The sequence below is a fragment of the Lonchura striata genome, chromosome 6 (genome assembly GCF_046129695.1).
Source record: "Lonchura striata isolate bLonStr1 chromosome 6, bLonStr1.mat, whole genome shotgun sequence".
NCBI lineage: Eukaryota > Metazoa > Chordata > Aves > Passeriformes > Estrildidae > Lonchura > Lonchura striata.
This window is the reverse complement of record NC_134608.1, coordinates 28,720,751-28,747,453: the sequence shown is the minus strand read 5'-3', so window position 1 is coordinate 28,747,453 and position 26,703 is coordinate 28,720,751. Positions and strand designations below refer to the sequence as shown.

Genomic DNA, 26,703 nt, shown 5'->3' with positions numbered 1-26,703 from the left:
TAGAGCACAGAAATATATGGCCATGAGGGAAAAAGGAGTGATGATAATAATTTCAGGTGACTGTTGGACTATGACATCTACTAAGTAGAAGCATTTCATTATTTATTTTAGCAAAAGCCTGTTTAAAATATGGAAAAAAAGAGATTAATAAATTTAAAAGCAGACTGTATTAATGAACAAGAATCAACTATGAAAAATACCTTTTATTAAAAAAAAAAAGGCAAAATAATGAAAAGAATTCTTTTTTATCCTGTGTTTTTGGTGCTTTTTTCCTTCATATATCATGCTTGTATTTGAGGCTTGATCTCTCTTACACTATATATATATATATATATACACATATGCATTTATATAAAAAAAACATTGACAGTGTTTTGTAAGAATTAATCTCTTTTTTTTCATGCTTCTATATAATTCTGGAGATACACCTATTTATTTCTCTCATACCAAAATAACACAAAGTGATTTTTCCAACATTAAAACATCCCCACCAGAAACAGGCATTTGGAGATTGTATTGAATTTTCACTGGCTGATAAATATTATACATTCTCAATTGCTTTGCAAAAACCTTTCAGCAAAATTGCTTCTGAAAGAAAGTTGGATAGGACTCAGTATTCTGACTTACTATGCAGCATAGAATGTTTTGGGGTTTTGCTTTTAAATTGGCAAATCTTTTGTATTAGGCAAGCACTCATATTTAGTAGTTAGGCTTCTGAAAATAAGATGTATAAATAGGTTAGAAATTGTAAGATGAATTTACATTACAAATTTCAATTTTTGAGTCTGCTACTTCCATACAGTAATTGAGGATTTCCTGAAAGTGCAGGTTGGCTACTGACAATTTTATAGAAAAAAAAAATAGAATTTCTACCGCACACCACTTCTAAAACTCATAGAGGGTTTTTTAAGGTGTTTCTTGAATAGTATAATCTAAGCCATGATGAAATTAAACTTCTCTATTTTCTTAAGTATTATTACCTTCCCTACTACTTATGGGACAATGAATTACAGATTACAGTGTGTTTGTTCCAACTTTACCCTTCTAGAACATGTGTTTGAGAACATATATTTTAAGTATTTAAAAAGGAGCCTAATTTTAGAAAAAAAAATTTGTTTCAGTCATACTTGAGTTGCAGCATCTTCTGAAAGTCCAAGAAAATACTGCTACTTTTTTGTGCTCAAACACCACTTTTACTGGGGGAGACTTCTCTCAGGGAGCACAACACACTAAAAGGTGTGCAGAAATATGGTCAAATCACTGCACTTCCATTCTTGATATTTTTTGATTAACAGAGTGAAGATATAGATGTACCATGGGATTATAGATTCCATACAGTCCATCTGCATGGTGTTTCAAAAGGTCTCCGAGTCCTCTTTTGATTAGTATGACACCCTTATACACATATTTACACTAATGAAATTTCAACACTTACACCATGGGTAATAAATAATAAAATTGTACTGAGACAATTAACTCTCAGTACTTAATAATACATTTATATATTTAGGACTAGAAAGAAAAGGCAGAAAATGAAATATTATTTGAAACAGGGTTACAGATATGAAAGCATAGAAAAAACATCATTTAAATGTTAAGGTGAGACTGTATTTACAGCTTACCATTTTCTAGTTTCTCGCTACAGAGCTTGTCAAACAAAGGAAATCTTGGAAATAACATTACCTGTAATAAATAACTATTAAGACTAACCTAATACTGAGTTTCAATCCTGCATATATTAATATTGCTGCTTTTAATCACTGAAATTACTGTGATAAAACTAATTTGCTTAAGTCAATATTTTAATGCACTTTAGGAAAAGGTGTTATCTTTAAAAAAAATTGTATTAAACAGTTTAAGACCTGCAGTTAAAATGAGAAACAGAGAAAACTGCAAGGCCCCACTTTTCTGAACAACCTACAAGACTGCCTTACTTGACTTCCAACACTCTCAGACAAAAGCCTTTCTTAACAGACTGCTGCTTTGCTAAAAAGAGAGTTTTCTTCACATCTACTGTGATCTCCTTTAGTCTGCAACTTTTCTAAAAGGTTCTTATATTGAAGATGACCATATAAATACAAAACACATTTCAAAAAATATACTTTGGATAAAGAAATAATCAAGGATTAATAATTTGCTTACAATTCAGACTGTAAAAAGGCTACTTTGATGACTTCAGTGATCTATATATTTTCTTCCTAACTTTTAATTTCTGTAAAGAACACATAAAATAAATTTTTATTTCATGTCAGCCTCTTTGCATTTGGTTTTGCTTTTGAGTGGAAGTAGAGACAGGGCATAGGGAAAAATACATAGAGAAATACAAAAAGGATAAGAGGTAATTCATCTGAACTCTTGGGAACCTGACTTTGAGAAAGGAAATAAGTATGGTTAAGTATGATCGTGAAGAAAGATTATCTCATGTTTTGTCAAAGACAAGATGGGATAAAAATCTTGAAGCAAACCACCAGGTTCCATTCAGATCACCAGAGCAACTCTGGATGAAATGAACAATTTAGAATTACTATTACAGAAAAAGGGACAAAAAAGAATGAGGACCTCCTCTTTCATCAAAACTTGTCACAGTAACACAGAGAACCTCTACAAGACCTGGTGCTGTTATACAGAAATAACAGTAAACTGAAGTATGTAACTAGGCACAGCCATGAGAAATCCTATAAGATATAGGCTTAAGATTCCTTCTAGAAGAGATACTTTGGGATACAGAAAGATACACCAAAACTGGAAAGCCATCAGAAGGTATGAGAGGACATAAGAATTTTCTGAAGAATCTAAACACTACTGAAAATTTATGTGAAGTTGAATGCTGCTGTTCACCCCCCAACAAAATATTCTATTCTCATTCCACTTTTGAAGCACAGAGAGTTAATTAACAGCTACAAAGTTGACTGCATTCATAGACAAAATTTTTCATAAATATTGAGATTGCATTCAACACTGCCGAAATGAAACAGAAAATAAAACTAGTGATATGCCAGAAGAATTAAGCACATGAGGGACAGGATAAAGTACATATTTTTATGGAATACAAAACTTTTGCCACTAGATTCAACATACAGAACTAAGTAGCTTTTTTTTTGTTCTTGAAACTTGTGAAGACCTCTGCATATCTTATCCTACATTGCAGAATGATAACTGGTGTAATTTTTCACCTCTGTTCACAAGTGAAAAAAGTTTATGAGAAGTTTTTAACTAGATAAAAAGATGAAACTGTAATCTATGAAGCTACTTAATTTTTGTTTAAATGAAAACTTTAATTTTCTCATATTCTACAGTTTATTAAGATTCATCTAGGTGATAGACTTTTTTCTTCAACAGATGATAAAGAAAAGAAAGTCTTCTCAGAAGGGACAGGTTTTTTAAGAAACCAATGAAAGTTTCTTAAGGAAGGAAGAATCTGAGTGTATTGGTAGTTTAAGAATGAATACAATCCAGCAATGTGCACATGCAGGCCATAAAGCAAACTGCACCCTAGGCTGCCCCAGAAGTGTGTCTAGGAGGATGAGAAGTGGTTCTGTCCCTCTGCTCTAGTGAGACTCCACCTGCAGTGCTGCATCCACCTCTGGGGCTCTCAGGACAGAAGAAACATGGACCTGCTGGAGAAGACCCAGAGTAGGACCACAGAGATGACTGGTGACTGGAGCTCCTGTCCTATGAAGACAGGCTGAGAGAATTGGCATTGCTTATTCTGGAGACAGGAAAGCTTCTTAAGGATCTCAGAGCAGACTTTCATCACTTAAAAGGGGCCTATAGGAAAGACTGGGACAGACTTTTTATCAGGCAGGGTAGTGACTGGACAAGGGATGAGGTTTTTAAACTGAAACAGGTAGATCTAGATTCAATATTAGGGGGAAGCCTTACTGTGATGGTGGTGAGACACTAGAAGAAGTTAACCAGAGAAATTGTGGATGATCTATACTTGGAACTGTTCAAAGCCAGATTGAATAAGACAACCTGGTTTAGTGTTTCTGACAGAGGGGGTGGGTCTAGATGATCTTTAATTTGACTTCCAACTAAAACCATTCCATGATTCTATGAAGTCTACTGAGCCTTTAGAGTCTGAAGAATTCATAATCCAAATCAACAATCCTCTCCTCCATTTAAGCCAATATTTTCAGCTATGTATTCTTAAACTCAGGTTCTATATAGGCATTTGAAATAAAAAGGTTTTATTTAAAAATTATTACGTTTTCTTTTTTGTTGTTGATCAATATTTCTGGAGTAAAAGCAGTTGTTTTCAATAGAGGAAAATGAAATAACAAGTCTGTGTTCAGACAATAACTTTTGTAGATTTTGAATAAAATACCTGAGACTATGATTAATAAACAGAAATTTAACTCATGAGACATTAATTATCTACTGAAAAAGCTGAAGTGAAACTGGTTCCAATAAAAACTTCAATTGGAAGTTCTATACATGAAAGTTACACCCTAGATTTACAAGGAGGAAATTCTAAATCCTTTTCTATGTTTTGAAAGACTTAAACATTTCATAGAATCAAAGAATCATTCAGATAGGAAGGGATCTCAGAAGGACAAACAGTGCAAACTCCTGCTTGAAGAACAGTTGTTTTTAAGATAGGTCCTCTTTACTTCCATAAAATGCAGTTTGGCATGGCCATCTCTGTTTCCATGTGCTTCCTGGACAGGCTGCTACAACATCTGCTACCTGCTACAACTGAAAGCTGGAAGGAGAATTCAACTAGCCTACTAAAAAGTTGTAATAATCTCTGAAGCAGGTGATAAAACCAATTTAAGCAGCCTTTTCCATTGTTTATAAGAGTTGCTATTAATTTAGAGGTGAAATGTAAAGCTTTGGATGCTGATTACAAAGACTAAACAGCTGACGCTCATGGTCTCTTATGAAAACATGTTTATGTTCCTGTGAATTATGTTATGGTTTGGAAGAGTTTGTATGACACTAATTAATAAATAGAGAAAATGGAGGCTAAATGCTCATAGCAGTTTCTGGAAAGAAAAAGGGCATAGGAACCTGTTTGTTATTGTTCAGTGATACTTATAGAAATAGCAGATGACTGACATCCATGGAGATTGTCTATGCTGTGTAGATATAAAAGATACAAATATTTGCAAATTAAACATCTATCAGACCTACTTGGAGAATAGAACTCCCTGGCATTCACTGATAAGTCGAAAGCATTAGAAGAGGCTTAAAAAAAATACCTGGAGAAAGCTCAAAAGGAAGCACATAGATTTGCTTTCAAATCTTCTGCAGCAGAAAAGCTGAAGTTAAAGGGACAGAATGTTCAGATAGTGATTTCCATTAGTAAGGAGAATTGCTAGGCCAGAGACAGTCTCTCTGTGTCCCGTGCCTTTCCAGAAGACAGAAAGTGCTGAAGTTCAAGTAGTCAGCAAAGGCTTTACCTACTGCCTTTCTTCATTGACTCTAAACTCAGAAACTTTCTTTCTTAGCTCCCTTCCCTAGGGTGAGTGTTGATAAAGCAGCCCAAGACAGAGAAATTCCAACAGAGAAATGAGAGCTGCATGCTCATACAGAGTGGCTTTGCAAGATTTCAACCACTGGTATCTTTATTCATGGGGAGAAAACTACATCTTCTTTTTGACTGAAACATTTTCACAGTTCCTAAATGAAGGTCAAACTTTTTATTTCAGATAACTTTAAATTTTTTCCAGTCTGCAATGTAATATTTTGTGTGCCAGTGTTCTTGGGCAAGAGGCTAAGACAGGAAGAACCATGTAAAATTTTGCATAAAAGAAGAAATTACAAATAATATGACTTATTTAAAAAACCCTCAAAATAGCTAGTATTAAAAATTTTACTAATGATTTTAATAAAATTCTCATATTTGTGCTCTCAAGAAAATAAGAACACTGGAGCTCTAAATCGCAGCAACCTCTTAGAAAATATTATTCTCCTAAATTTTGAAATCAAGGTATTGTATCTTTCACTAAGGTACAGTATACTCTGACACTGAAGGAAAGATTCATTTGCTCCAAATTCTACCTAAGACCTAAGCTAACAATTTCATCTCTTGGTAAAAATAATGGATTTTAGGTTTGAGTCAATTTTAGATTGAGTCAATATTTAGTGTATTAATTTATCATGAACAGATTTGCCTCATTAAAAGAGAATTTAAACAATTCATTGTGGTTAAAATTGTTTAACATATGCACATGCATATCCCCAAATATTTGACATTGTATTATACACCTGTATGCATACAAGTAATATATTTATATTTTAAGATGCAAAGCTAGTATACACTGTAGTTTAGTCTGTCTTAATTTCATTAGCAGTGACTGCATTCACTAATCCATCCCTCCAGAATTTAATTGAACTTAACATTTTAAACCAACAAACCCCAAACCAAACTTTCAAAAAAGAGGAAAAAAAAAATTAAAAAATGAAAAAAAAAAACAGCAACAAGTAAAGAAACAACCAAAGCAAACCAATCAACCAATCAAAAAACAAGCCCCCAAAATAAAATAAAAACAACCTCAACATTTTCTGAAGAAATAGTGTGGACAACAAGATATATCATCTTCAGACACAAGAGAGTAATTATTTAGGCATTGCACTAAAGAGCTCTGTAATCTGGTTTCTCAGGATCTTACTGACTTACCTAAAAAACTAGCTTCATTTCATTTCAAAAGGGGAAGAACACTTTTTATTGCAATACAGAACACTCATGTCCCACTGGATTAAGAAATATTGGCATAAAATCCAATATTTTATCAGCAGAAAATCCACTCAAAATATAGATAATTCTCAGATTTTTCTCTCTCTTTCAGTTATAATCATTTTCATGACTAATAATTGAGAAACTTTTAAACTTTATAACCTTATAAAATTGGGGGCTTTCTTTTTAGTATTTTCTTCTAAATTATCTAGAGTAATTCGTATGCAAAATTATCGCATACAGAAAAAAATAAATAGTAGTAAATATTAGAAATCATATAAATGGTTTATGCACAGTTTCATCCAACTAAAGCAGTCTGTTCCAAACTCATCCTGCTGAAAAACATCTTTATATAAGCATTCTGTGTATGTCACTGTATACAGAGTAAAATAATTGCACACAGTTACCAAACTATAGGAAATTGAACCTTACTAGTGTAGAAGGACAAAACAGTCTTTTCCCACATAGGATAGATGAGTATCTAAAATCTTTCCTCTACAGGATAGACAGACAAGACAAAATTTTACTAATGTTCATTCATTTCTTTCTTCATTCTTTTCTCATTCAATGCAATGGAAAATAACTTTAAATCCTGTATGATACATATGTCCTTTCAGAGCAAAATTTTTAAAATTAAAATTTGTATGGAAAATCAAAGAATAAAGAACTAGGGCAGTAACAGCTTGCAAATAGTTTTTGCATTACTCAAAGATTTTGAGTGAAACCATTAAAAAATAGGCAAAAAGATGCTCAAAAATAACATAAAATGAAATTGTAAAAAACTTCCCAAGTAAATTATCTTTTAAAGTTCTTACAGGCAATACTTTAAATTATCTAATTTAGGGTCTAAAAAAGATGTTACCTTTTTTCTTTTATTTATATACATAAATGTAGAGAACATTCAGTTAATCTGTTATTTTTAGTAACACTTAAGATTTACATAGGGTTCACCATTTAAGATTTAAATTTAGCAATGTTTAACTAAGACCTAGAGGTCTATTATCACTTTATACAGTAAAGAAAAGTTTATGAAGAAAAGACATTAGAGCATGGCATTGGAATTTATAAAACACTGTCTAAAAGAACTGCTGAGAAACATAGAACATGTAAGTACAAGGAAAAAAGAGTACCAGCAAGTTAATAAAGTTTAAAACAACATTTTCTTAAAGAACATGTTATGTTTACCCCTTCCAGCACTAAAGCTTTAAGACTTCTAAGTAGCTGCTGTGACTCTCTATTTCCAAGCAAAAACTCACTTGTTTGATGCGGTCTGGGTTAACAGTGGTCTGAGGCTGTAGGATGCTGACAGGCTCTGTCTTGGCCACATTCTGAGGCATTTCTCGAATCTTCTCTGCGATGAAGCCATGAACTGCATTTAGTGCTTCGACTGTTCCCTGGATCAGACACACCCGCTCCGTAGTACCTGCAAATACCAAGAGTCATCTGAATGGTGTGGATTCTTCAAGGTCCCACAAACTGCTTCAATTAGGGCACAAAGATGGCACTGAAAAGCAATGCTGAAAAACCAATGAGCGATACCTCCCTAAAAGTACAAATGACAGATTTGTGAAAGAGAACATACTGATGATCTGAAGGTATTTTAAACAACTATCGGTATAGATTCCACAATCGCTAACTTTCTAAGTCAGCCTGGATAATATCAGTCAGAATACTCATAACCTTCTTCCAAAATGAATTTTTTCTGTTTGTGCTACAAAAAATCCACATCAGTTCTTATCTATCGATTCCTTATTTATAAACATCTACAGGATGGCTGAAGATGAATGCAGAATTGTGGAAAAATACTTACTTGATTTTTTTTTTTTTTTGTGATGAGATTGGTTTTAGATGATTTTATATGGCTTTACTGTATAAAAAACAAGGGGTATTTTACATATTAGGTTACAGTTTGATACATCTTTACTAGACAAATATAAAACCTCCCAGTATCAATCCTAAGGGTAAGAGTATGATACTTCACTGAAATAATCCATGTTCTGTATTCCACATACTAAAACACTTAAATAGGTTCCAGAAAATCAGTTTTGCCTTGAAAAACCGGATCTTACAGAAGTTGGAAAAAAACTCCCCAAACCCCTCAAAACCAACTTAAAAAGGAATATTGTAGTTTCCAATTTCATTCTGCAGGAATACCAACATAGGACAACCTGCAAACTCAAGTAAAACTGCCTTAAAACTTCACATAATCCGTACTTTCAAAAACATATTCTTTACACTTCCAACATACACAGTTTTTTAATATTCATCACCTCACTCTTGTCTTCAAATACTGGTAGAACAGTTCTACTAACAGAAGATGATTATAAAATGAACTATCAAGATACTGGTGTATTCCTAAAAATATAGTAATACCATAATACTGATTTTATTGCAAATATATATCAATATATATATATATATTCACTGTCAGTGCATATTTTTCTCCAAGACTATGGAGAGAGGGAGCAAAATAACAAAACTGAGCCATGGAATTACCACAAAAATAAATAAAATAATATTTTTCATTTATATACTCCTAGTAAATACTTTTGATATAAGGTCACAAATTAATCTTTTCTCACATTCACTCTACCTAAGAAAATTAAAATGACAATGTAATGATGTGGCAAATACGAATACGTTTACAACAATTTCTGAAATTCACCATATGTTGGTTGGCCTCATTTCCATTGTACAACCTGCATGGAATCAGACAGATTAATGTACCAGAGAGGTATGAAACCTTCCCCATAAAATTCCCTTCCTATCAATTTTATGTTTATATAACCAGCTTTTATCATCTTAAGATACGCTCCTTACAAGAGTGCAACATAGACTTTAACAGAGAACAGTACGGTAACCTTAGGATTTTCCAGGAAAATAATTGGGTTTTATCAGTTGATGCTCTTCACCTGCTTCTGTGGATGATCTTCAATATTAAATACTTTATTACCTAAAGATGAAGAAGCACACTAAGAGCCTTGCCTGCTCTTAAGATAACATATTCACATATAGTTAAAATCTGATTTTTATCTTAAGTATCAGGCAATACTGAAATTCAACACTGGTAGAAACACTACAGCAAAAAAGAAAGAATAAGAAACACACTTTTTTTTTTTTCTTTTTTGGACTATCAAAAGATGTTATTTAAAAATAATTAAAATTAGAATTAAAACATGTCAACCAATATTTCAAAATATGTCAGATTATTAATCCTTAATATAAAATTAGAATGTTCACACTCTTGACTGCAAGTTACGTCTCCCAATCAAATGCATATTTCTCAAGAGGAAGCTTTTAAAATTATTTTTGTGACCTCTTACAGCATCTTTTCAACAAATCAGCTTCAAAATATTGAAGCCAAAAAAAACCCAACTAATTTTCTTTCCCAAATGCTCTCTCAAAAAAGGGAGTTTGACTGACACGAGTGAAAGTCACCACAGCAAATGAAACTTGTTCCTAGACAAAGCTTTCTTAGTGCCTTTTTCCTTTTTTCTACTTGGCTCCATCCCCTTTTGCAAACATGGCCTGTGGTTTGTGTGTAAAGCAATCCAGCTCCGAGGAAATGCTCTGGGGAGCCTTTACAAGGTTGTATTAATTGTCTCCTAAACGATGAGATGCGAGGTGGGCTGATCAATGCAGCTAATGCAAGCGTCGTGCGGCTCTGCAGACAACGCGGGCAAACAGAGCGCGGCTCGGGTTACGGGCCAGCCACCAGCTCCAGAGAGCGCTCGGCAGGGACGGCTCCTGGAGCGCACGGCATGGGAAACACTCCGCGCTGAACAGGAATTTCGGTGCACTTGACGCCAAGTGACTAAAGGCTGTTTTGCCATCTGTGTTGCTTTAGAAGGTGCTGCATAATAAAATTGTGCTGTATGCAATACTTCAGACCGAACATGCTACGTTTCAGTATGGATGCAGCAGCAGAAATCACTGTCCCATGAAAAAATAATATTGTGCAAAAACACATCTCATGCAGAGTTAAAGGCTGAAATTGCACATTTGCTTTGATAGTCATGGACGCAAAAAATGTAAAAGTTGAAAAATGTGGAGAAATTGTACACCTATACAGTTTTGAATTGTCTTAATCTTTTTGAAAAAATGTTGTCATATTCCTTCTCACTCAGATACCAGAATACAATAATTTACAAGAATTATCCTGCCAGCTATATGACCAACCTGTATAGTAAAAATAAACCTACAAATCACTAACACTGGTGAAATTTCTGTCATTTTAAGAGCTTTTAGGCTCTGTAGTGTATGAATTAAAGTGTCAGACTGTTTATAATTTTCAGTTAGCAGTTTTATCCAATTCTTTTTTCACATTTCTGTGAACAAAAGCTCAGCCATGTATATATATACTTTTTGTCATATGATTTTCAAAATATGTATTTAAAATACAGACCTATTTTTTGAAATAGCTGGCAAAGAAAATCAAACTACCAAAACTCACTACCCTTATTTATGTTGTGTAAACATACACAGTATCAAATTATTCTCTTTTAAAAAATTATTTACAACTGAATTATGTGCTAGGGTCATGTATTGTACACTGCCTTTAATATATGAAGATACAAAACATACACAAGAGAAGAATAATTTTGACACATATAATGGCTAAGTGTAGAGCAAGTGATCTTCATTCCTACATGTTAAATAAACCCAGAAAAATGCTTTTATATACGTTCAATAATAACAAAATCCATAATAGAAATTTGCATGTGGCTATAAATTGGAAAAAAAAATTCCAAAACCATGCTGCTGATGTTTCTACAATCACTTGTTTTGTTTTGTTTTTTCCTAAGAGATTCAAATTACTTTTCAGCAAGGGCAGTGTTGTTTCTTTCCCCTCATATCCAAATTCAATTCACATGTGTGGGTTTTAACGTTTTCTTATCAAATAAGAGGCAGAATCTAACTGCACAAAAATACCCTGCCTGTTCACTCACCAAAAAAATTTATTTGCAAAACCATCAGATAGAAAAGGAAGCTTTTATCTGTTTTTATTTAGTTTATTTTGTTTAGTTTAGAGGGGGGAATTTTGGGCCCTTTTTTTTACACAGCATTATATAGAATATTTCTTTTTTCTCTACAGTTCCATGGGAGAGAGGAAAGTGATACCATTTCCAGACATCACACAATTTATAGGAAAATAGACAAAAGACTCTTTTGATATCTAGCAAATTAGGACTAAAGCATAAACAGGCTTGCAATAAGTTTAAGAACTCACTTTTCCTCATGTAACTATCTAAAATTTTACTTCTGGCAAATATCCTTGGACACCACACTATTTTTTTCAAGAACTTCCAAACAACAGACCATATTTTTTTCTCTGATAATGTTATTTACTTATTGGAGAACTGGTACAGCTTTTAAAGCAACCATTAGAATAAATGGCAGGACATGCAACAGGATAAATGATCCTGATGCTTTTGATGTTTGCATTTCTGTACTTAACTGGAACACATCTATACATGGTTGCTACTAAAATTTAAAATGCTTACTTAAAGACTCTGATTCAGTGTGTAGGAGTTTCACAGAAATGCTCACTAAATGTTAAATGTGTTCCTGTGTCTTTGGAGAATAAGAAGCATTTCTCAGCTGAAATGTTTTGGGGAATGCATGGTACCTTTCAGAAATCTCAAGCATCTATGTAACTCTATAAACTTTACACTGGGCTTTTACATCAATCTTTAAGTGTATTTCAAAACCTAAAAAGCACAATGCAATAGCAGCCCGGGGTAATCCCAATACATCCACTAATTAAATCTCCTTGTACTTTTCCAGTATACCATGCCAATTTCTTTCATACTAAAAGGGAGAACCTGTGAGAGAAGCCAAAGCTAAAATCTTAACTAAGTGAAAGCTGCACTACAGTCTCTCATCTGCTCATTTACATTAAGCTTTTTGTTTGACAATTCCCAGCACAGCACTCTACTAAACCAAATATCCCATACATGTATTTTTGTGACCCATGATCAACTGGCTGTTAGAGTAGGATTCTATAGCACACCACAGAGACTCACTCAGCCAAAAACTTATCTTGCAAACCCCTTGGTAAAATAGGACTGTGCTTTGACACTATTCCCAAGCAAACTAAAAATTGTCAGTAACTTGCTTAACATGAAATTCTGACAAACTCTTTCTTGGATATAACACTTCCACTGCTCATTTGTATAAAGCCTCAGAAAATGAAAGTCATAAAATAAAAATGTTTTTTTATTCAAATGCATTAGAAGTATCTCATAAGGTCTTCAACAGATGTAAAAAAAAAAAAAACAAAACAACAAACCTTTGTCACATAAATGATAAAATGGACAGTCTTAAATGCAACATATAAGAACATCCCACAGATATGTGAAGTGTTACAGAAATCTCAACTGGACAGTTTTGTTCTTCAGTTCCTATCTCTCTCCCCTATTCTTTTTACCTTGTTTCTTGACAGAGAATTAACTGGGCTGAACACAGACTCTCTACGCATATTTCTCACTGACAGGAAGGCATCTCTCAAAGAAAAGCCTGATGATTCTGGACCTCCCAAACTGAAAGGGGAAACGAGGGTTGGTTGAAATTCCAGGGCATTGACATCCTGCTCTTGTTTTCATCCAAACAAAGCAACGTTGGAGCTGCTTGCTCAGGACATACACAAATAAGGGTGTGTTCACAGGAAGCCTTACCACCCTTAGCAGAAGAACTTGACCATTGAACTCACGTGGATAACACAACTTTTAGGTATGACATGTGGACAGCCGTGCACATATGTGTGTACATACTTATTCATACCCACATATATACCAATTTATTGTACTGTGAGTGAATAGGTGACAGCTTTCACTAGAACTCAGATATTGAAATGGATCAAGTTTAAAATTTTTGCAAGACTTATGAAATGTATGAATCCTCTGAGTTATAGGAAAAAAAGTTTTACAATCCGTTGTGATTTGGTCACAAGGCTGAATCACATGAATCTAGGTTTGATGCAGTTGTGACTAAAGAAACAGATTATTCCCATGTGAGACAGAAAGCATGGAATTAAAAAAAAAACCTCAAACCTCATCATATTAAAGGTTTAGAAGAGATGATGAGTCATCTTACAAAGCAAACAATCCCTTGAATATAAACTGTTTTGTTATGTATCAGCTATCGCTTTGATAATGATTTCCTAGAAATGTAGTTACATAAAGGCAAATGAAGAATTACTATTATTACTATACTCTCATGTGTTAAGAGACAGGATTGCAACTAGTTTGTTTAAGCGTTATTCATAAAAAATAAAGATTCCACTGCAAAAGGTGGTAAATGTCTCCAAAACCAAAGGAAAAGGCCAGAGATTTTTTTTCTTTCTATGGTTTTATGTAGGAGTGTTACTTAGATAAGAAACACTCACAGAGAAAGTATGTGTACAAATTGATGCCCAAATGGCTGCAATGAAATTGAACATACTCTAATTATGCTTTGGAAAAGCATGTTGCTGGACAACAAAAGCACTGGAAATAAGAAAGCTCTCAAACCATGGACAGAAGCACTATACTTTTATTAATTTTGTGGGAATTTTTGTCTTAATATATTATTTGTAAAATTATCTATAACAAATGAACTACTGTTTAATCAAAACCCACCTGAGTTTATCATAATATTTATAATAAGAAATGAGACTATAAAACATAGAATTTAAACAAAATACAAAATAAATTAATTTAATCATTGCTATTTACATGATTGATGTAAAATCAATTTTTTAACAAAAAAAACCCAAACAATCACATGACTTTTGATGAGTCCTAAATTGCATGGTACTCTCTTCTAACAAAAAGAAATCTACTTTGATTATCCTTAACAGTGGTAAAATGGTTGATGGTTCAATATGCTTCTTTTTCAAAAGGAAATGGGCTCACCATTATGATGCTTTGTAAAAACAGAATATAACAACTTGATTATTCATGTATTTTTTTAGATTATCAGTGCCTGGAATATTGCACAGAGTAACTATTTTTTCCCTATCAGTAACCATCTAAATAAGTAAACATTTATTAAAAGTCCAGTAGTGGAATTTTGTGAGAATCTGAAAATAAACGATAAGTAAAGCTTTCAAACTCATTAAAACCAAGCACACACAATACTACCAGAAGACCATATTGGCTAGAGAAAAGAAAATAACTGACCTTATTTTTAGAAGGGGACCATAGAATAGAAATAAAAGAAATATCACATGTTTTCCAACATATCTGGAATTATTTTTTTATTCACAAAAGAGTGTGAGACTATTTTTGCCTGCAAAGTGCTGTTCAGTTGACAATTACTGCTTTTATACTATGCTATAGTAATATGAACCTTTGTTCATAATGCCTCCTACATGTACAATTACCAAACCAAAAGGAAAAACCCACCCATTTAAACAGTAAAATAGGTACTCTGAAAAATTGTAGGAACTGATACATTTTAATTTAGAGTGGTAACAGCTGAAATCACCAAGGACCTTTTCTCCTTAAAAATATTTCTCAAGTTCCATAGTTTTAAAACATGTAAAAAGCTTTGGAAAATCCCCCTGAATAAGCTGAGCTGCTCAATAAATCAAATCACATAATACAACCATTGACACTTATTTGTTTAGAAGAAGCTAATACCAAACTTCAGGTAAATGAGTCATACTCAAAGTTTAGATTAGAAATTTTATTAAAATATCTGTGACTGCATGTATATTTTTTCCCATATATTGCAGGTAAACACTGACAGTGACCAGGGGAACATAGTGTTTTGAGAGTCTGCTTATTACTAATGAATGTTTTTTTAATTAAGTCATGATCCTGCCAGAAATCACCTTTATCTATAGCATTCAAGGCAGACATTAAGAGGCAAGCATACTTCCAGGAAGGAATAAAAAGTAAAGAAACGTGCTATAGCAACTGCATCATTAGAACTATTCTGCATAGTAGTTCAGAAATATGAGGAGAGAGACAAAGATACCCACACCCTTTGCTTTCAGACTAAGAGTGTTCTATCAAAACCAGGATGAGCTCCTGTCGGGATGCAGCCATTATAGCATACATTCAGAATAGACCCATACAAACACAAACCACATTCTTTTTGTATCTAGCTGCTTTTTTCATCTCTAAGTGCTAGTCTAATTCCATGTTCTGCTCATAGTAGATTTTATGTGCTGTATTTTTCATTAAATCCATAGCTCCCCAGCAGTAGACTCTATTTCAGAGTTTATATGTTAAGAAGGTAAGAAGAGTTTCTGATTACTGCTCAAGCATTTGGTATGTCATGCTTCTTTTTCTTTGTCTTCCCACCTCCTTCCTGATCACCAGACTGCAACGCTTCTATAGCATGTCCTGCTGATTTTTCTATGAATGACAATCTCCCTTAAATTTAGTTTTCTAGAATTTGTCCTTAACCAATGTAGCCAGTTAAGAAAGACATGGATGTCCACGAACAGTGCATCCCATCTACCTTTAGATGGAATCATCCCAAAAAGATAAGAAGTTCTCACACTTAATTATACAAGGAACTTTAGCTATTAGTTTAGACAAGACAGAGGGCTCCTTAAAGGCTCACTACATACACACATAACACAACACTGCTTTCCTATTTATACAACATAAATAATGAATTACTCTTCTTGCTAAAATTATAATAATTACTATAGCAACATTAAAAACATATCCTGGGTATAGGAATAAAGCATTATGTAAATTTATTTTGGTGGTGTAAGAGGTAAATTGAAGTTTAATAAAGAGATATTTTCCTCAAAAACCAATGTCACATTCATTTCTGCCCACCAGAAGATTTATATAAATTCATAAATATTTTGTCATATCATATGCCTACAACAAAAAGGAGTAAAAAATGTTATGTAGGCAGAACTGTTTCTAAATAGAACTCTTTCACAACTTTTTGCACTGGATGACAGTTGCTCTTTCTCTATTTTTATAGCTACATATTCTTTTTTCCTAAGCACTCAAAAATTCCTGCTTCAAAGGTATTTGCTGAACTATTTTCATTCTTGTACAAAATTACTTTTAAAATAGCCAAGGTAGATATAATGGCCCTGGGAAGTTCAGTACCAATGAGAATCAGATGAAGTGAACAAAAGATCTCTTGCCAGTACTGATTGAGCCAGACAGGAGCCTTTTGTAAAGGCCAGTCATTTTGTGAGTATTTTCAACTATTCAAAAGAATAACGCAATAATTTAATGTTTATACAAATGGTACAAGATTTCAATGTATTTGTTGTTTTTATTATTGGATTTGAAGGAAGAAATCTGCATCTCAAAGGACTCCAAGGCATAAGAGTTTTTCCACAGCTGCTTTTCAAGAATCACCTCATGGGCTGGAATTTCTAATTAATCTGAGTAAGTTACTGGTGCTCAGATACTCCTCCATGGCCCTGCTGTGCAGTAACACAAGAGAAACGTTACAGAATTAAGAACCTCACCGGTTCTTCTCCTCAATAGGCAACAAAAGACAAGTTCACATCTAAAAATCAGACTCTCTACAGATACAAATACATGTGAAATGGTCTCCTTTCTCTATTTGCTTGAGAGCTCATTTTTATAGGATGGCAGCAGATTTAAAAATGAAGAATGTGAACTTCAAGAATGGTACCTAATCTGTGTTAACTACCTGCATGAATTCTATACCAAAGATGTGCCTTCTCTCAACAATCTTTTAAGTCTGTTCCCTTCTCTAACACTGAACCAGGAATGCTCATAAAGCTTCTTTAAGACAGCAGCAGAGGAGCACTGCAGGTACATGTGTTGGGGATGGGGAGGAGGGAGGGTGCAGTCACCATCCCTCTGCTCTTCCCCTTTCCTCCAGCTGCAGAACTTCTCCCTTGTTACAGGAAAGAAGTTGAAGCTTATTAATTCTGCTCAGGGAAGACACAAATACTGACACTCTTCCAAAGATCCTAAACCATCTGGTACTACAGGATTTAGAGCCTTTGAGATAGGCACTCCTGCAGCAGGATCACATTGGCCAGCAAGAACTGGATTATTAAAGAGTTTTTATGCTCATAAAAACTTATGATCTCTTATCCCTAGAAATAACAGCATCAAAGTGGGTGGTAGTGCTCTGATATGCTTTTTAAATATTATTGTGACAGGCTCAGATGGCATCATTTATTCAAATAAAGTACAATTTTTCACATTCATTAGCAAGCCAAGGAATGGCAGTAAGTACATTAAGCTGAACAAGGGTGTGAAAATTCCATAAAGCATTTATGTGCCTGAGGAACCTAACAATCCTTTGTCTATTTTTTTTTTTTACCCCAAAAATACCTGCCACCTATAAAGATAATTACTTTTTCTTGCCCTCAAATCTTAATTACTTGCGGAGTCTTTCAGATCTTCATTATTCACTAGCCATGCTCACACATCTAAAAAGAAGGTGTCTTGTGGAGAGAAGACCTTCTTTTCTGTGGAAAAGGTACAGTATTGATGGCTTGCTAAGATTTGGAATGCAATTTAAATGCTAACAATGTTCATTTTTAAAAATGCATTTTGAGTGACAGGAAACAGAGAAAAGTAGTTAAATTTTCACAATATTAAAAGTGTTATACGAAAATAAATGGAATGGGAAGATTAATTTTAAACTTTGTATATCCAAAGTACTGGCACAGTTGAAGATTCTTAATGACTCCTAACTAACACTACTTAACACCAAAGGAGCTGTCTAAATTGTTTAACAGGAGAACTGACTGGAAATAGCAAAAGTTGAGGAAAAGGCAGGAGGAGAACTGGCACAAATCAAATAAATTACAAAGGCAAAATGCTTACCAGTCAGTCATACATTTTGACCCAAATATACACAAAATACATATACCCCAAAATAAAGCTCAACTTCTTAAATTAAAGAATTTTTGGTCAGAAGAATGATTGCATACAAGCATATCCATGCTTTATGCCTTTTTTGATACAGGTATTTGAAATATGTCTAGCACATGTTTCTGGATGCAAATACATACAAAGGACATTAGAAATTACCCTCTCAAGCAAAACAGGTTCCAGTACGACCAGCTATAAATGAAGCCTTGTATACTACTTCAAAGAAAAAGCCCAGCATGAAGCATTTATTCTAGTCTAGAAATAAAGTTGCAGTAAGTAGTTTCTAAGCACAAACAGAAGCAAGAATAAACCAAGTGAAAACTATCCAGTGATAACTTGTAATTTTTGAGATGGTATTTCACAGCTATACACAGCAATATTATTTTCTGAAACTTTAATTTGTGCCTACTCAGAACAAGGCACAGACTGAAAAAAGCTTTATTAATAACAACATATCTATCCTCTGTTTTACCAGTGCTGAGAATTTTCCTAATGCTGTTATTTACCAAGTGTGTCAGAATTATGTCAGACTTTAAAATCTGCCTGTTTTTCTCCAAATCTAATTTTATATTTCTCTCCTCAAAACTAACAAACCAGCCCAAAAGAGAAATGAAATTGCTATTCATTCTGAAATAATTTTTAGATTTCTAAAAAACATGGACTATTGTAAAACATGTATAATACCTTAATGATGGACTAATACATTCTAAAATGGGGGAAAACCCAAACACAGGAGAATCCTTATTCTTTGATCATTCATGAGATTTGTTTTAAGTCAAGGAAATTGTTTTTGCCCATTTGAAAAAGAATTTATCAGCCTAATTAGATTTTTTAATCTTCTCTCAAACCATTTAATCCATGGATTGTTTATTCTTGCATGATACAAAATGCAGTTTTAATTTTTTTTTTTTGTAGGAAAAAGCAAGATCAGAATCACAACAAAAAGCCAAGTAATTTCATGAAGCTGGAATTAATAAAGACTGTTTCCCTACAGATTTGCATTTTTTTTTAAGGTAGGAAGATATAGTCTCTGACAGAAGCTTTTCCCAAAGATGTCCGTGGACAGGAAATACAGGCATAAAGGAATTTCTTCCTTTAGTAGAGGATTTCACAGCATCATTCTCCAATCCAAAGATGCTAATCTTTTAAATGGATGTAAGAATTTTTTTATCTGAGTGAAGTTCATCTCTTTGTCAAATGCTGGTCATGTTTATAAAGGGTCCAATGTTGCTTCACAAAAACATCAGGCAAGGTAACACTGAGACTGATCAAACAAATCAAGTGTTTTGTTTAAAATTGTCTTAATCATTATTCACAAGCAATAATATATGCATATATTAAGTAAAAATCAAAATTCAATTATTATGCATTTGTCTATTTAGCCCTTTTGTAGGTTTTTGATAAACTAGGGTTGGTACATTTTGAACTTTGTCTTTCAATGAAGTGGGTGAACTTTCCTTACAGTCACAAATGGTGCCTTTAAAAATATATTTATGAAAAAAAACCCAAAAACAACAAAGGTCCTTAAATGAACTCTTGCAACTCTAATTCTTCCTGAGTACTGAGCAACTATACTGTGTCAACTGTAAAAAATGGATATTTACTTTTACTGAATTTGCATTTCCTCCTCAGAACACGTGGTGGAATTTTTTGTGCCATGATACTTACATTCTGATATCAAGATGATTCTGAATTGTATTCATGACAGTTATATTCAAGTAGGAAAAATTATGAGATCATAATTCTCATAATTATAGCACTCAATAGCTCTCAATCCCTGAATTGTTCCCAGCTTTTTGTACCTCTCCTAAGAAAACATACTAAAGACTGTAGGGTTCTAGATATGGTTAAATGATTGAAGCAACAGGAAAAAAGACAGCAACTGATAACTGAAGTACTTATGCATGACAAAGTAAAGAAAAAATTATTTAATAGATGAATACCAAATTGAACAAGAAAGAGAAAAAAACTCCTTAAACAATGGCTACTATTTTAGATGGAATAATGAAATTATGAGATATGCAGATGACATTAAATATAAGTTTTCAAATAAAAGATACGTGAGAAACATACCACATGACTGTTGATTATGATGAACCTAGTTATTTAGTTCTTTTTAATTTCTACACTGTTTTTCACTGCAGCATTTGGTGTAATGCTGTATTTTGTTTGGCTTACTAATCATGAATATTACATGTATTGTGCTCAGTTTTAGAATATGAGCCTTTCTATATTTGTATGTTTCTTGTTAATGTGCTACGGAATTCAAAACCTATGGGACTTTGGGACCGTAATTTAAGCCTGTGGCAACGAAGATGCAGCTGTTCATTTATAAGCAATCATCACAGATACAGAAGTTTGAAGATTAAATTTGAAAAGCCACTTTCCCAAACTTTTAAAATTATTAAATTATAACAGAATCAGTGTTTTTTTTTTCTGAGAATTATTTTTACTCATTAAGTTTTCTCCAAGTTTAAAATCAAACTAAACCAATTTTACAGAGCATTCCACCTGAGCTTGCACCATGTTAGAATTGCAGATTAAGTATCAGTATTTGATTATTATTGTAATGTTTCCTTCTCACATACATAATTATAATATATCATCAACCATGACCCACTCAAGAATCTTTTGAAGTTGGCATTATAAATTTTATCCTACATTCACCCAGGTGCAATTCAACACTGCTAGCACAATTTATTTAAATGAAACTTCTCCTATCATTGAACCAAATAATTATTAAGTAGTGTTATTCACTGGTCTTATAGAAATACCCTAAAAAAATAAAGCTATAAACAAAGTAGATGACTTTATCAACATATGAAATCTACATATCTGTTGACATCTACAGATAACAACATATTAAAGGGTCAACATTGATCAAAGATCTGGAGAATCTCTTTTACAGGGAAAGACTGAGGGAGCTGGGCCTGTTCAGCCTCAAGAAGAGATGACTGAGAGGGGACCTCATCAATGTCTATCAGTATCTGAAGGGAGACTGTCAGAGGATGGATCCAGGCTCCTCTTGGTGGTGATAAGTAATTGGACCAGAGGTAATAGGAAGAAATATGCACAGAAAGTTTCACCTGAATGTGAGGAAGAACATCTTTACTGTGAGGGTGACTGAGCACTGGAACAGCTTGTCCTGAGAGGTTGTGGAGACTCCCTCACTGGAGACATTCAAGGACCATCTGGATGCAATCCTGTGCCATGTGCCCTAGGATGACCCATTGTGGTCTCTTCCAAACTGCCTTGTTCTGTGCTTCTGTGAAATGTAATTTTTTAACTGACATGACAGGACAGCTGTGCACCTGTGTTACGAGTTACTTTTTCAAATAAAATATTCTATTCTATAAGATTAGGACAGTAATCCAGGGTGCAAAGGGCTGATCATAATGGAGTCTAGAAACCCTCTGAATTAGTGCCAAAGCTAAATTCCTGTGGCTAAAGTCTAAAGTTCTGCTGTATTAAGGGGCAACACCATAGAAAGCTTTGCAAGTAAGCTCTCAGAGAGAGCACTGTCAAGATCATCAGTAGATACTAATGAAAGTAGTATTTTCAGATGGTTGATAGAAATAGTATCATATTACCATGGATCTCTTTCTTGATGGTAACAAGAAATCTCCTTAGGTGTGTAGCAGCAGTATTGTTTAATCCCTCCTTAATATTTTGTCCTGAGTACAGCCTGTGACAGAAAGTTTCATCTCCAATGGATACTATAAGGTTCAACAATATATTAGTCCTTTACAAATGCCCAAAAACTTTAAGACAAGAAACTTGTTTTCCTCTTTCATTCCTCCTCCTATATCCCATTAAATTTTTCTCTTAATTAAGAAAATAATTAGTAACAGACAGCAGTTTCCTAAAGCAAGGCAGGCCTCCCAAAAGACAGTCACCCAGGTTTTGTTATTTTCCTACAAAGAAGTAGCTCTACCTTCCTTTTCCTAAAGATCTAGCCACTTACATGAAACTGCAGCAAAAATCCTCAAGGAAATGCAACTAAAAATGACAAAGTTTTCCAAGCAGATAGGCTCCTTTCAAATGCAATTTCACCTTTTCCTTGCAGACACACTGGGGACTACCTTCAGTAGCACCAGAGAGACATAAAATGCAAATAAAAGTACAAAGACTAGAAAGGAGTGTGGTATAAGCTGTTGGTTAATTAAAATGGCACCATAACAGTGCAACATCTAAATCCACATGACTTGGGTTGCTGTAGATGCCACAAACTCAAGTAGGTGAGAATTTATGATCTAGGGTAGGGTAGGATTTTCTATTCTTAGTATGCTTCTCCGATCTCTCCATTTTCTGCAAAAGTTCTCTACAACGGTGGTCAAAATCAGAGTGAAATACAACTGGAAAGACACCTATTTTTTGTACATCTATTTACATTGATGAGCAAGCAACAAGAAAACTGCTTTCTCACTATCGGTTAAGTAAAATATATGCCTATATTTTACTTAAATGATAGTGAGAAATACTGTGAATTAAAGATTCACAAGTATTAAGACAGCATTAGGAGCTGGATGCCTAAGAGCTGTATTTCTTAATTTGTTATATCCCAACCTCTAGCACATACAATTCAAAATATAGTTACTTAAAGATAATGTACCTCCCAAAATTTTAACAAGACATACTATTTTTTTTAGAGGTAGGTATTGCTCACATTATTGAAGACAATTTTGCATGGTATGTATTCAAAAGAAATATAAGCTTAAAATGGATGCTTCAACCTTGTCCTTTCCTGATGTATATCTAGAACCACATAGTTATAAATTCTGAAAAAGAATTATATCTTTTTTATTAATGTTAACATGTAAAACTTCAAATGCCACAATGCAAGTCAGTTTGCTTCAGAGTTCATTGATGTCAATTTTATTTTCCCCAATAAATTTTATCACTTTGTCCTAGTACAAGTGCATTTCTTTCCAAGTTGACTAAATCAAATATCTGACAGGAAACCCCCTCAAGATAATTCCCTGATGCAGGCACTACAAAGTGGGTATAGTGGTAGCTTATAAATGTCTACAGCACTGATGCTCATTCCAGAAATTGCCAAACATCACCTGACTTCTGTCAGAGTGAAGGACTTGGTAAGAAATTGCAACATGCAGAAATTTCACGTGCTAGTGGTGATTAGAGGTCATTGCTCTCAACCAGGAATTTGAACCCTGCCCAACTATCTAATACAGATTTACCTGCCATGCAAGTCATGAGAAGCTCCCAGGAAATGTGCATCTCAGGTGTCCAAAGTGATAACCAATCAGAAAGGAAGCAAAAAAAAAAAAGCTCTTCCTCTGCTTTCTGTGCTTTATATGAACATGAAAATGCAGCTTGAAATAATCAAGGCTTTTCCATCCATTACTCAATAATATCTCCTAAGACAGCTCATATTCAAATGCTTAAGGAATAAGTTCTAAGTAGTGGTATGGCTGAAGAATTGTGATAAAGTAAAGCAGCCTACAGGAAATCCAGAAGGACAAACCCCAAGAATTTATAAAATATCACCAATGAGACCAGCTTTCTCTCTGGGAAAAGTTCAGTATCTTTTTCACACAGAAGACAAAGATATTTTATTCAAAAGAAAAACCACTGTATTATAATCATAAGCTGGAATATACACAGACATCACTGGTCTAAGACAGCAAGGATTCAGAACAATTTTTTTCTTACAGTATCTCTATGCAAGGTAACACTAACTTTTCTAATCAACACTATGGTCTCTCATCTGACAGGTCACCTGGAAGATATAGAAAAGTAGAGTGAATTACAGTTTGCTGGAAATCCACCACAAAGGATTCAGACAGTTTATTTGGTTTGGACTTTTTTTCAGTCTCAGAAAAAGAACACTATATTCTTTAGACCTTGGAGATTTATTAAAGCACATGGACGGCAAAAAGAAAGTAGGCCAATCAAAAATAAAAATGATGAATGTAAGGCATTGTTTTGTCCATCAGAAAAGATGATTTTAAAGTATAATTTTATAGAATTTTTAACTTTATTTTTATATTCTTTACATATGTGTGTATACATACACACCTCTCTAGAAATATTTTGTAAGGGAAAAAAAAAGCTGTCTCTAGCTACATTTTTAAAAATATTTAAGATGAATGGCCTCATAAAAACATATACAGAGAGATAGAAGAAAAACAATTCAAAAAACCAACAACAAATATTTGATAATGCTAATAGGTCAAGTGTTTTTGTGTCAACCACCAGACATTCCAGCAACTACCACTATAAAGCTCCACTGTCATTGTCTCTACCTAAGAAATATTTTACATAACAACAAAAGGGCAAATATAGAAGTAAAATAGCCCAGTAGTTGCCACTGCTCCTTCACTCTGCCTAAAATAAATAATTGGATAGGACATGATTAAACAGAATTATGTTAACAACTATAGTTTACATGCACATATTTTCATGCATATAAATAAGAGGCAATGCCATATCATCTCTGTCAGGAAGTCACCTTCATTTGCAAGGATGTGAATTTGAGCCACACAGCTCCTCACTGGATCAAAATTTAAATGGAAGCAAATCAATTTTGTAATTATTAATATAATAGACAAGAACTAGGGTGGTGAGCCATCAATTCTAATTAAAGGGTGCAATTAAAGGATACTTCAATCAATCATCTCTCTGAAAGTATACTCTATTGATTGCTGCATTAATTATTAAAATCATATTATAATAAAATTCAGATTTAGTTATCTGCCAGCTACTTCAAGATAATATTCTGGGTCTTATAACAGAATGAGTGACATCATAACTAGAACCATTTTTTTTTCTGTAACGAATCCTCAGAAGGGATATTCAAGAATTTTACTTTCTGACTCAGTCTATTAACTCCCCATGGCAGTCATTTAGGACTTGCTTTTCCTTCACCAGCATTTGTCACAATACCTATTTGTGTCTTATGTACTTCAAGTACTTCAGACAATCCTAAACTAGGTATTTTAAGAACTTTTGACACAGGCAAAGCCAAGACCTAGTTGTATAAGTAATAGGGAGAAATGCTAAAATGCAATTCATATTTTTGCAGTTCAAACTGAAACATAGGTAGATGAAAAGCAGAGTTCACAGGTGATGGTAACAAACAGATACTTGACTCAGTCATGTTTTATGTTCCTGTTAAGAAAAAGAACATAAATAACAAAGTAGGTGAAAAGATAATGAAGATAATTGAATCTTGGCCACAAATTTCAAGTTACAGGCAGTCTCAGTTGAAAAACGCACAGAAAATATTGAAGTAATACTGTAAGACACAAAATAAACTAAATTATGGGTGTGGCAAGTAAGAACTGTGAAAAATTGCATCCCACGTTAGTCCTTGGGATTAAATTTTTCACAATTCTCACCTAGTCCTTAATCCCACAGGCCCTTGACTGAGCTAAAAAAGCTAAGACTATCTCCATAAAATCTTGAATTTGTAAAAACCTGTTCCAAATGGTCAAATTCCACAGCTAATTTTCAAGCTGGGAATTGTATCAGCAGGCAGCTCAGCTACAGAAACCTATGAAGTTATGACTGCCACCCACTGCTTTGCAACTATGGCCTGTAATCAGGAGAAAAAAAAATAGTTGAAAAACATAGGAAGGGAAGAAAGGAAGAAAGGAAAATAATTGATAATAAAGTATCTTATTTTATTAAATCATTGCTTATGCTAACAGAAATGTAAGCATAACCAACACCTTGAAGCTGAAAATTCTAGCTCCTTCTTCGAAAATAAAGATTAAACTTTACAAAATAAAGTAAGGTTTTAGCTATAGAATTTACCTAAATATCTGTCAATCAAACTTGCTTCTCTTAATTGTGTTTCACCAACCTTAGCTTCCTTTGAAAGTCAAGTAACAGCAGGCGATGGCAGCAGGTGAGAGGGAACAGGCGATGGCAGCAGGTGAGATTCACCATAGGTGTTGTCTGGCTGAATGCACAAACACAGGCTTCAAAAACCTGCTCTTGATTTAGACTCGCTGGACTCAGTTTACTAATACCACTACAAAGCCAGGAATGTTTCCATTGGGAATATATTTCTTCAGAAAGTAGAAGCTTTCTAAAATATTTTGGCAAAATCACTGAACTACCTTTAACCTTTTACGCTAACCTTCTCTCATAAATTCCACATTTACATGGTGTTAAATTCTTTAAGATTACATGCACATCATATCATCTATGCACATTTAACAAAGA

General features: G+C 33.7%; 1 protein-coding gene across 2 annotated transcripts in view; it reads right to left on the bottom strand.

Moving 5' to 3' along the window:
* NOVA1 (NOVA alternative splicing regulator 1) overlaps positions 1-26,703 on the bottom strand; it is a 142,823-nt gene that overhangs the window by 27,917 nt on the left and 88,203 nt on the right. For both annotated transcript variants that reach the window (XM_021539320.3, XM_021539319.3), the window contains exon 3: positions 7,939-8,105. In XM_021539320.3, the coding sequence (XP_021394995.1) occupies positions 7,939-8,105 (167 nt within the window). The remainder of the gene's footprint in view (positions 1-7,938; positions 8,106-26,703) is intronic.